This window comes from Sceloporus occidentalis, unplaced genomic scaffold (genome assembly GCF_023333645.1).
Source record: "Sceloporus occidentalis isolate IW3139 unplaced genomic scaffold, rSceOcc1.0.p SCAF_242, whole genome shotgun sequence".
Taxonomy (NCBI): Eukaryota; Metazoa; Chordata; class Lepidosauria; order Squamata; family Phrynosomatidae; genus Sceloporus; species Sceloporus occidentalis.
Window position 1 is genome coordinate 79,159 of NW_028317222.1, and position 13,123 is coordinate 92,281.

The 13,123-nt window shown below is 40.7% G+C and overlaps 1 protein-coding gene across 1 annotated transcript; it reads right to left on the minus strand.

The window, feature by feature from the left end:
• Positions 1-7,171: 7,171 nt before the first annotated feature.
• On the minus strand, positions 7,172-9,863 carry LOC149276282 (olfactory receptor 1M1-like). Its single transcript, XM_089503692.1, has 2 exons — positions 9,786-9,863; positions 7,172-8,119 (listed from the first exon to the last, which is right to left on the minus strand). Exons 1-2 carry the CDS (start codon positions 9,861-9,863, stop codon positions 7,172-7,174), a joined length of 1,026 nt encoding a protein of 341 aa, XP_089359818.1.
• Positions 9,864-13,123: the final 3,260 nt, after the last annotated feature.

A 13,123-nucleotide genomic window follows, 5' to 3' on the forward strand; every position in this document is an offset into this window, starting at 1 on the left:
ATTCCTGCGTCCCACTGGCCGTGGAAGGGACGCTGCCGGTAAGTAGCGGGCCCGGTCGTAGTTGCTGCAGGCTTAAGGGGCAGGTGCCCATTTTTTTTTTAAATGGTTAGAGGTCCTCTTAGGGACCTCCTGAACATGTTAATAATGCCAGTGATGTCACAATGACATCACTTAGCTCACTTTATTTATTTTTTTTATTATTATTTATATTGTTATTTTAATTATTTTTTATTATTATTTTTTAAATGACTAACCGTTTTTTTTTCTCCTTCTCTGTTTCAGGACGGGAGGGGGGGGTGAGAGACATGGTTTCTCACTCCCCTCCCCGCGATCCCCCTGCACCGATCACACTGTGATCTCTATGCAGGTCCTCACAGACGTGCATAGAGATCGCAGCGTCTGTGCCTCCGATAAACTTCCAGGTGAACAGGATCCTGTCCTCCGATGAACTTCTGGGTTACATCAGCAGTGACGCAACCCGGAAGGGAATGCCCGATCGCGTGATCGGGCATTTTAAACATCGGGTAGTTTAAAATGTAACAGCTTTCCGGCTTTCATGCCGGAAGCTGTTACATCAGATCAGACAGCAGAAAGCTGGCGATGCCGGCTTCTGCTCTCAGGTGGAAGTCCAGGCTGTCAAACGATGTGTCCCTGACGCTGCAAGAAGGGCTGGACGTACCGGTAAGTTCATAGGGGATTCTTGGAATGCGTTTTTCTGATATACCGGTACATCCATAGGGGATTGAAGGGGTTAAAGTAACATATGTTTCTTTTCTGGCTTATCAGAAAGTATTTTTTTTATGTTTTGTCCTTTGTTAATATGGATATTGAGTATATATTTATATATATATATATTAGACTTGTGCAAATGGTCCAAAAAACAATTCAGTTCGTTTTTGGCCCATTCCAAATGGGCAGAGAATTGCATTCCTTGTACATTCCGTTTAGCTAAAAATTCAGTGCCCACATTCACTCTCACTTGCTCTCTCACACTCATTCTCTCGACCTCTCATTCACTCTCTCGCTCACATTCTCTCATTCTCTGCTGACCACTTCCGCTTCTGCTGACCACTTCCACATTTTCTTCATCTTCTAGCTTCTATCTTTTAACGTCTCCCTTCTCTTTTATCTTTAATCTGCCATCTTCAATCATCTACCATTGTCCGCATCTCTCTGGTAATAACCCAGCAGAACTTCTGTCAGATGGCAGCGCTTCTGGTGATGTCCTCTCCCCATTTCTCCTTTTAGCGGAAGTTCTTGCTGGGTTATGTCAAAGATAGAATATTATGAAAAAGATAGAAGATTAAAGATAGCAGATTGAAGAGAGAAGAGAGGGGAGATAGAAAGGTAAAAGATAGATGATAAAGAAGAAGAAGATGCAGAAGCAGAAGCGGAAGTTGTTGGCAGAGAGGGTAGGGAAACATTTAGAGAGCATGAGAGAGTGAATGAGAATGAGAGTGTGAGTGTGTGTGAGAGTGTAAGTAAATGTGGGTGCAATTATGGGATAAAAATGAAAACCTTTTTGCTCTGTTTTTGCCCGATTCGTGGGGGTGGTCTGTCCTCTTTTTTGCAGCTTTCCCCAAATCACCAAATTTACCAAGATTAGGTAAATTTGCAATATGTACAAATCAGAATGTGCACATTATATATACAAATATATATATATATTGTGTGTGTGTGAAGCAAGAGAGCTGAGCCAGGATTTGTTGTAAAGCAAAAACAAGATGTATTTTAACATTGAGGTGTTACAAAAAAGAGTATTTCTCGGTCTACATAAGACTAATTTGGCCCCTCTACCACCTCTGCTGGGAGGCTATTCCACTTCTCATCAGGGAAGAAGGCACAGATGTTTAAAAAATAAGTCTTTCCACTACAGTTTGTTTAAGTTTTACATTTTTACTAGTAGGCTTTAAGAAAGAGGCAATAGGGTAAACATAATGTAGCCTTTTATTTACATTTTTTAATAATTTTATTAAATTCATTTTATTTAAATTGTAAGCAAATGTTTGGTCTGCGATATGAAGTTGGCTTTGACAGGATAAATTATTAATGTATTATGCATATATTGAACATATTTGGCTAGTAATGCTTTTCCCACTTTCTCCAGTTCAGGAATAATGCCAATTTTGCTCCTGCACGCAGTCACTCATAAAATGTTTGTTGTTGACAGACATCGAATGGCACTGACAAGCTATTTGGGCACAAAGATGGCACTGTGCAAAGTGGGTGACATGATACTCGGTGAAGTTGGGGTCTCAAAGGCATGGAGTGATTGCCATGAAAAATGGGTGTGCTTAGAAGTATTATGTTTGTTAAGGGATTATTTTAGTCACACCCACCTGGGGGCGCCAAAGAAATTCTTGCACCGAGGCGTCGGTGACCCTAGGCGCAGCTCTGCATAGGAAACTTTTATACTTTTTTTTTCAGAAGAAGTTCAGCTTTTTATTGGCAACTGAGCTGATGTGAAGTCCTAGGTACACTATTTTCTCTTTTATAATATAATAATATTATTGAATATGTTCTTTTTAAAAAAATGTACTGGAAATTATGCAAAATCATCTCTTATGAATTATTTAAGAAAATTTTTTTTATAAGTGATAAATTCCATGGTCAATCAGATATAATGTGTCAAAGTAAATCAACAAAAGGATACATTTCAAATAAATATTCAAGAAATTGTTCTTATGTAACAAATATAGCATTGGGATATGATTATGTTAGCTCAATGAATAAAAAAATATTACGATACGTCAAAGGTCTCCTGGATAACACAATATCACATATGTGTTACATGACGACATAATCACATGGTCGCAACATTCCCCGTCTAGTTACCCGTTTCTCCTGCTGTAAAAACCCAAACCTTAATCAGTCGCTGGTCTCGTCTTAGATTCAGGAGCCGTATGTCTATCCCATGCATGTTTAATACCCTCACTGTATTACCCTCTACCACTTCAGCTGGGAGGCTGTTCCATTAATTTCCTACCCTCAGTACAGCAAAGCTTCCTTCCATTCCATCTGAACCTCCGGCCCTCAGGTTTTAGATTATGGCCTCTTGTAGTAAAGTTTCTCCTCCCTTGAAATAAACTTTTCTCCTGTGCTTTCTGAATCCCTTAAGGACAACGGGCGGTCCCAAAACCCATTGAAAACAATGCATCAAGGGGTTGAATCTCTTTATATATTTAAGTGTCTCTCCTCTCTTCCCAGTCTCTTTCTCTCTTCCATCTCTCCTCTCTCTCCCCCGAGCCGGGCATATTGAGATCCCTCAGTCTTACCTGATATTTTTTATCTTACAAACTGTTTACCATTTTAGTTACCCTCCTCTGGCGTGGCACACATGGGCACTTTAGTTTGCAGTGATGTGATATTGATGATAAAATACCCTTAATACTTAAGCCTTATCCCGTCTTGTCAGCATTGCCCCTGTATCCAATACGCTCACACATAACTATTTCACTTTTAACCAGGATTTTTACATTTAGTTGATGGGAACCACAATGGGTGCAAAGATGGCGCCACAATACGCTAATCTCTTTATCGCGGATTTAGAACAGAGATTGCTTGACTTTTACTGCCACGAGCCTTTCAAATATTACCACTACATACAGTGCCCTCCGCTAACATTGGCACCGTTGGTAAATATGAGCAATGAAGGCTGTGAAAAATGGTCTTTATTGTTTAGCCTTATGATCTTTTCATCAAAAACGCCCCATGAATGCGTACACTTCTTAGACACAACAACAGATGTGGGAAACAACACTCATCTGTGCATAGAAAAGCTACAGACAGACGCAGCTACCTCCACAGCTCCAGCTTTCACCCATCCCTCTCTACCATCCGAGACCACCATATTTGCTCCAACGCTGAGGACCGACTGAAAGGGCTACAAAGCCAGGATAATTACAAAAGAAAATGAAATCTGCGAACACCTATTACAAGACAATGTGAAGGATACCACTACACGTATCCCATTAGTGGCTTCATACAACCCTACACTACAGGCTGGAAGTGACCTGGATCTGCCAGTGCTTGGCCTGTCTTGCCCTGCGCCCCAATGCCCTTCCTTACTGCGGTGGAACAATGTTTGTTTTTGTTTCTAATATGAGGTGGGATTCAGTCTGTCTGCCAGTGCCTGCCCTGTCCCCTGCTGCTGGAGCTCAATCTCCTTCCTTAATCTGAGGGATAAATACCGTATTTGCTCGATTATAAGATTAGGTTTTTTCCAGAGCAAATGCTCTGAAAAATACCCCTCGTCTTATAATCGAGGTCGTCTTCTAATCAGACCTCATTCTGCTGGGGCCAGGCTGCTTACTGGGCTTTGGTCGAGAGCAGCGTCTCTGCTTCTAGCAGCAGGAGAACAGGAAGCTAGCAAAGTCCTCACATAACTCTACCTCCCCCCTCCTTCCTCTGGGGGCGGAGCCAGAGAAGTTGCTCTCACAGCCGGGCCCCTGCAGAAGTCTGCGAGTGGGAGATCTGCAGTTCAGGTAAGGGGGTGGGGGAGGGTTTTTGTGATTAATGTGTGAAGTATGTGTGATTAATGGAATGAATGAGTATTTAAATGTTTGTGAATGAGTGTGTGTGTGATAGCATGGATGTGTAAGGGGGTGGTGGTGGTATCATGGCATAGGGAGGCTGTAATCACACTACTATCATCCCCAGGTTCCAGCATGTACTGGCTGCCTTGGCTTGATAGGAGTTTGATTGCTGTTAGCAGTTATATATATATATATACCTCCAGAACTGACAGAGTGGCATATAGGGGGTTAAAAGGCATATCATGGGGCACAGTGGCATACAGGAGGGTATAAGACATTTCTGGAGGCAGAGTGGCATATAGAGGGTTAAAAGGCACATCATGGGGCAGAGTGGCAAATAGGGGGGTATAAGGCATTTCTGGGGGCAGAGTGGCAAGCCTGGGGGAAGATGTGCATAACTGGGGGGGGCAGGTTGGCAAATAAAAGGAAATAAAAAATATATTTTTCTCAATCATAGCTTTTATTAAATATGAAAATTAGTTTACATGAATTAATATTTACTGGTAAAACTTTTTTCCTATAGGGTCATCTTATATTCAGGCTTTTTGTTTTTTCCAAAATTAATATTTTGATTTTGGGGGGTCGTCTTATAATCAGGGTCATCTTATAATCGATACATACGGTATTATCTTTTTTATGGAGCTGCTTTAGGTTAAAGAAAGTCCAGAAGGTTTCAGAGACCCCCTTTGGGAACTCCCAAATCAAAAATTGCCCCCCCACACTTTAATCTGAACTGAGCTGCCAAAAAAACAAAATATGTTGCCTGAAAACAAATGTGGCAAAAGTGAAGCAAAAATGTAATCAGAATCCAATAGATTGCTGAGTGTGTAAAACTTTATTGAGAGTGACATCGAACCATGACAACGCTGTCCATCACAACACCAAAACACACAAAATCAAGGGTTCATACGCATGGACATCTGCTTGGACACTCCATTAAGAGACACAACGACAATAATAGCTGCATTTTGTCGGCCACCACTTCACCCAGTTGGACCACTCCATTGATGACCTCAGAATTAAAGTACTGAAGGGGAACCTCAAAAACATGCAAGCCAGAAATAAAGATGATTAAACATTTCAACACTGAGGACAGTGGATCAAACATGGACGTAGAATTCCTGTCACATTACCAGTTCATGTGCCATTTCTGAGATTTTATTATAATTTATGCATTCACCTTCACTTTGTATATTTGTCTAAAGATATATGTCTCTATCAGTCTCTATCGTTCTTCTTCACCCCTAAACTGCTGCCCATGTCTCACTTAGATGTTCTGTGGTTAGTATTAGACTTGTTCATTCGTCATCAGGCGAACATGAAAACGAAAACGAAGAGTCTGTTTTTTTGTTGGTTCCGAAGAAACGTAGAAGAGAAGACAGTGCCGGTAAAACGTAGGCGAAGATGAAGACTCACACACAAAGAATCTTTGTGATCGTCTTCGTCTACCACTCTCCATGGTCCCTTCCCCATCTAGCCTACCTTATCTTCACGGCATCCCGTTAACCCCTGCGATGCTGCGTTGGATAACGGGAGCAGAAATCCGTAGGTTAAAGGGCCGTGCAAGCGACCAATAGGCTCACTCGCACGGAGAAGAAGAAGAAGAAGAAGAAGAGAAGAAGAAGAAAAGAAGAAGAAGAAAAAACCTGGGACCCTGCTGCAACAGTTAAAAGTCCTTAACATTTAACTTAGCATAATAACTTCGTACACAATGCTGCCCTCTGTTGGTTAGATACATTGAGTAGCTTAATAAGTTATTATGCTACTCAATGTAAAACCAACAGAGGGCAGCATTTTGTCCGAAGATATATGAGCCATATGTGGCAGTGTGCTCATTTTCATTTATTAATTATTTAAATAAAATATATTTTCATGATCCGCTGGTCTCCCTGCTGCAACAGTTAAATGTCCGCACTCGGACTTGCAAACTTCTATTTTTCTATTCTGTCCGAACATATATTAGCCATATGTGGCAGTGTGCTCATTTGCATTTATTCAAATAAAATATATTCCCATGATCCTTTCGTCTAACAGTTTAATACAAAAAAAACCCAAACCACATATGGCTAATATATCTTCGGACAGAATGCTGCCCTCTGTTGGTTTTACACTGAGTAGCATAATATTCTGCCTGAGAATATATTAGGCATATATGGTAGTGTGCTCATTGGTCGCCAGCAGGAGAAGACAGGAAAGTGCGAATATTAGCGGAATACGAAGATTTTTTTTTTTTGCCGAAGACGAGCATGAAGAGCCCCCTGGTGACCAAGTCTAGTTAGTATTGCTTTGGACTTGACAAAGAGAGGTTGACACTCTTGAAAGCTTGTCTTTAACATGAAATCTTAGTCCAATAAAAAGATATCTTTCTATATTGTAGTACTGGTTTTCTAATTTGTAATAATTCCATAAATAAAATCTAAAAAATGTTGTCTTACTCATAAGTGGAATACATTTTCTTAGAGTGAAAGGCGTAAGCTTTATCTGATCATTGAACTTAGATATTTTCTCTTTTTTGATTATTATAATTCTAATGGAGGATGATATTACTGATTACGAAACTTCAAAAATAATATGATCATTATAATTTTATAATTAAGCAACAAAAAGGGGTAAAATCTATATTAAATGCATACGGTTCATCTCAAGAACATTTCTCTCTTCCTCTTAAATATGAAGGTCAAGAAGGTCTCTCTTATCTCCTTGTTCCTCAGACTGTATATGATTGGGTTCAGCAGTGGGGTCACCATGGTATAAAGTACGGAAACCAGCTTTTGGAGGCTTAAATATTCTCCTTTAGATGGAATGACATAATTAAATACTAATGTTCCATAATATATACAGACCACAGTCAGGTGGGAGCTGCAGGTGGAGAAGGCTTTCTGTCTTCCGGTGGTGGTGGAAATTTGAAGGATGGAAATTAAGATATTTGTGTAAGTCAGGGTTATACAAATTACTGGAAAAAATAATACTGGGACAGACAATACAGTGATTACTATCTCATTTGCCGAGGTGTCAGAACAAGAAAGTCTAAGAAGAGGAACCACATCACAGAAAATATGATTTATAACATCTGACCCACAAAATATCATCCTGCTAAATAGAACAATGTGGGGAAGGGAAAAAACGATTCCGCATACCCAAGTCAGAGTTACAAGACAACTACAAAGCTTAAGGTCCATGATGGAGGAATAACGCAGTGGGTTACAGATGGCCAAATATCTGTCGAAGGACATCATGGTGAGGAGTAGACATTCTGTGATAGCTGATGTCTGAAAGAAGTAAAACTGGGTGAAACAGCCAGTGATGGACATGGTACTTCCCTGTCTTAACTCAACAGAAAGCATTTTAGGGACAATATTTGTGGTGAGGAGGATATCATTCAGAGACAAATGGCTAAGAAAGAAGTACATTGGAGAGTAGACGTGGTGGGACAGGTACACCAACAAGACGATCATGAAATTAGAAGATACTGTCACAATGTAAACTACGAGGAACACAAGAAAGAGTAGAATCCTAAAGTTGCGAGTGTTCTCAAATCCGAGAATCCAGAATTCCTTGACTCTTGTCCTGTTCTTAAGAGTTTCCTTAAAAAAAAAGAAGGTTATTATCAATATTTTAACAGCTTTTCCGTATCTAATTGCATTTGTGTGTCCCTCTACATCTCTTTAATTAAGTGAATCATTTTGATTTTCAGGTTTATGTCTATACACAGCGTGTGAGAAAGGGAAGAAGATGGGTAATTTAATGTAAAAAAAAAAAAAACTATTTCAATTTGTAAATTCCTCATAAAATACAATGAATTTGTTTTTTCAAATGTCCACATAAAAAATTTACTAAATCAGCATTTTATTTACCATCATTTTTCTCCTTGTTCTTTTTAAAATGTATTTTTTTCCTCATATTTGAACTCATCCATCAATAGTATCCCAGTAAATGCCGACAAGAATGAGCGTCTCTGTTTGTTACAGTAAATGTCCTCTTTTATTAGCCCTGCAGGAAGCTCGGGCCCTCAAGGGTCTTGTTACACACACAAGAAATTAGTCCAAGAGACTATTTATTGTTCTATATATGAGACTTATTATGCTTAAGGTAATTAATCTCAGCTGTGTCATTGTCCTTCAGGCTGTGTTTAAGCTTCTTAAATCTAGAAAGCATTTAATGAGTGTAAGTTCCATAAATGTGATGATTGTGTTGACCAACCTCTTTTAATATGAAGGTCTGCATACAAGTAAGAAAGAACTAAACTGGCTGCCAGTGCTAGGTCTTGGTGGTAGGAACTAGTAATGGACTCAACTGAGTGACAATTATAGCTCCTGATTGGTCTGTTATGGTTTTTGTAGTCACACGGGACAATTCTGACAATTTTTGATTGGCTGTTTTATCCTGTGCTTTTATTACATGGTGACACAGAGAACTTAATATATAAAAAAGTCAAATGTACTGAATAAATCTATGGATTGCTAGGGCAACCAGTTACTCTGCCCGCTGTCCCATCTTAGGTCTATACACTCTTACAGCTCTTACCAAAATTACAAATGATGTCTGTCACGGAGCTGGCTAGTCCGACCGACTACCTCCGCTGTCTTGTGCTCCCTTAGCCTGGGACAACACACTTTCCCCGGTTCCCCAGTCACTAGCCGAGACTCAGTGTAGGGTAAAACCAAACGAAGACTGATTTATTTTAGACACACAGGGCTGGATATATCCAGCAAAACACACATTAACATAAAACAAGACATTGGGACACAAACCGCCCCCTTAATCTGCCTCTCAGAGACAACAGGGGCAGTAACGGGATTAACAATACAATAGGGGGGGAGACTGATTTATATAACATTAAATATCAAAGAATGGTGGTCACTCCCTGGTGGCAGATCCTGGCTGTCTGCCGGAGATAATCCTCTCAGCCAGTGATGAGATGATACTGCTGGGGGTAGCCACAGAAGTCTCTACAAACCCAGGGCCCATAGTCAATAGGGAGGAGGCTGGCAGTCAGGCTTCTCCAGTGGCCCCAGTGATGGAGGCTTCCGTCACAATGTCCACACTGTATGAGCAAAGTGTCACTTCATGCTCCTGACATCCATGAGATGTCTCTCCCCTGGCTCAAATCTTGTTCCTCTGACCTTCATTGTCTCTGTACCCTGGTACTTGTTCCTCTCACTACCACTCTCTATTGTAGGCTTAGTTCTAGGGCATCTATTCTTCTCCATCTATACCTCCTCCCTTCCATCATGAATTGCATCCTATTACCTGAAACTCAATGTATCCAGGACTGAACTTCTGGTTATTCTGTCCTCTCCTTTGTCTAAAATTTCTGATCGAAACCATTGTTGACGATTACACAATCCAACCAACCAATTGACCAACCAACCAAGTTCTCTGGCTTGGAGTCACACTACGCTCTGCTTGTTTCTTCATCCCACATATCCAGTCACTCACCAAATTCTGCCACCTTCACCTTAGAAACTGGTTTTCTGGATTTTAGCAAGTATCAGTACAAACACCTCATGCCAACTGTGAAGTACGGCGGTGGAGTGGTGATGATTTGGGCTTGTTTTGCAGCCAGAGGACCTGTGAAACTTGCAGTCATTAAGGTGATCATAAACGTCTCTGTGTACCAACATATTCTAGAGTCAAATGTGAGACCATCTGTCAGACAGCTAAAGCTTGGTCGATGTTGGGTTATTCAACAGGACAACGATCCCAAGTACACCAGCAAATCTATAACAGAATGGCTGAAAAAGAAAAGAATCAAGGTGCTGTAATGGCCCAGTCAAAGTCCAAACCCAATTGAAATATTATGGCGGGAACTTAAGAGAGCTGTACTTAAACAAATGCCTGCAAACTTCAATGAACCGAAGCAACATTGTAAAGAAGAGTGGGCTAAAATACCTCCATAATGATGTAAGAGACTAGTAAAGTCATACAGAAAACAGTTAATGCTGCTTAAGATTCTACAAAGTATTGAATCATAAGGTGAATTCAGTTTTCAGGCATGTCTTCTTCATTTTGGCTTTATTTTTGTTGAATAAATCATGACACACTGTAATGTGTCATGTGTTGTTGTTCATCTAAGGTTGTTTTTACCTAATCGTTTGACCTGCTAAAGAACAGATGATTGCTATTATATGCTGATATGTAAAACCATAGAATTCAAAGAGGGTGTACTTTCTTTTCTACACGAGTGTAAATACTCTGGACCTAAGGCCGTACAGTGGCCAGTAACACAATCACATTGTCCTATGTGTTTTGGAGTCAGAGAGCCTTAAAAATACATACGGATAGAAAATGTTAATGTTAATGCTGGGCATTAGACTAGGTTCATTTTGGTAAGATTGTAAGTGACCCTAGAACGCTGTATTCAGGGAAAAAAATAATATACCGTATTTGCCCGATTATAAGACGAGGTTTTTTCCAGAGCAAATGCTCTGAAAAATACCCATCGTCTTATAATTGGGGTCATCTTATAATCAGACCTCAAATAGGTCTGACTATGAGACTAAGATCCAGATCCCCCTCAGCAATGGAGGGGACCTGGATCCTTCTGTGTTATGCCCCCCCAACTTACTGGTGCTTCTGAGTCCCCGGTGCTTAGTCCGGGCAGCGTGTAGAGCTCTTCGCGATTCACATAGAGCTCTACACGCTACCCGGACTAAGCACCGGGGACTCAGATGCAGGGGACCTGGATCCTCCTGTGTTATGCCCCCCGCCAACTTACCGGTGCTTCGGAGTCCCCGGTGCTTAGTCCAGGCAGCGTGTAGAGCTCTACGCGAATCGCATTTAGTGGCATTTAGAGGGTTAAAAGGCATATCATGGGGCACAGTGGCACTTAGAGGGTCAAAAGGCATATCATGGGGCACAGTAGCATTTAGAGGGTATAAGGCATTTCTGGGGCAGAGTGGCAAGCCCGGGGGCTGATGTGCATAACTGGGGGGGCAGGTTGAAAAAAAGGAAATAAAAACAAAAACAACATATTTTTCTCAATCATAGCTTTTATTAACAAACAATTGTTCACATAGTTTACATGAATTAACATTTACTGGTAAAACTTTTTTCCTATAGGGTCGTCTTATATTCAGGCTTTTTCTTTTTTTCATTAATTAATATTCAGATTTTGAATGTTTGTTACAGTAAATGTCCTCTTTTATTAGCCCTGCAGGAAGCTCGGGCCCTCAAGGGTCTTGTTACACACACAAGAAATTAGTCCAAGAGACTATTTATTGTTCTATATATGAGACTTATTATGCTTAAGGTAATTAATCTCAGCTGTGTCATTGTCCTTCAGGCTGTGTTTAAGCTTATAATCAGGGTCGTCTTATAATCGAGCAAATACGGTATATACACTATATACGGCAAATACACTATATATATCTATATAGGGATGCACCGAAATGAAAATTCTGGACCTGAAAATTTAGCATTCACTTGACTGAAACCGAAAATGACCCCCCCACACACATTTAAAAACTAAAACAAAAAAAAACACTTTAATTAAAAGTAAAACCAAAATTAGACAAAAATCAACAACAATACATATATATATATATATATATATATATAATTAACAGCAATCACACTGGTTGCTTGGGCATGATAAGAGTTGGATTGCTGTTAGCAATCATATATATATATATATATATATATATATATATATACATATATATATATATATATATATATAAATTAATATTGTTATCGAATTTTTCTGTCCGATTTTGGTGTGTTACTTACTTTTAATAAAGGTGTGGTTAACACACCAAAATTGAACAAAAAATATATATAATTGCTACCAGCAATCTCACTCCTATCATGCCCAGGCAGCCAGTATATGCTGGAACCTGAGCATGATAGGAATATGATTACAGCCTCCCTATGCCATGCTATCCCCCTCCACACACACTTACACATCCATGCTATCACACACACACTCATTCACATTCAGTTTAAACTACAGCATAACACCCATCACTCTCACACACTTACTAATTCACTCTCACAGAATGTTTTCCTACCTTTTCTCTGTCACTTTTCCTCCTCTTCATTCTTCCTCTTCTGTCCTCTCCTTCCGGTGCAGTAAAGAAGGTAGGCGTGGCTTCAGTGCTGTGCGCCGGGATCTGACATCAAATCCCGACGCACGACATCAGTTGCCGCGCGCATCGCAAGGGAGCAGGATCGGAGGTCTGTATTAACAGACCTCCCGCTCCCTTGACTGATTTTAAGCCGGTTGGAGCCTGCACCTCTAGCAGCGGACATTACTGTCCGTCTCTGGAGGGGTGCTGTGCACACAACCGGTAGCGGACCGCCCCCCTTCGGTACGCTACTGGTTGTGAGCACGATTTTTGTTCGTGTGCGCTCCCTCTGAAAGCTATGTGCGCGTGCACAAGCGCACAGCTTAAAGGGAACACTGCGTATGTCCCCCATTTAACACTCCCCCTCCCTCCTCCAAACTTACCGGTGCTTCTGAGTCCCCGGTGCGTAGTCCGGGCTGCCAGGACTAAGCACCGGGGACTCAGAAGTACCGGTAAGTTGGGGGGGGGTCAGGAGGATCCAGGTCCCCTGCAGCGCTGCGGGGGATCTGGATCTTAGTC

Bases quoted from the DNA above. Each gene is read 5' to 3' on its own strand.
- LOC149276282 (XM_089503692.1), bottom strand. From the start codon at position 9,863: ATGGTTTCGATCAGAAATTTTAGACAAAGGAGAGGACAGAATAACCAG. The intron at 8,120-9,785 runs GTAATAGGATGC...TTTTTTTTTAAG, and splicing joins CTGGATACATTGAGTTTCAG to GAAACTCTTAAGAACAGGAC.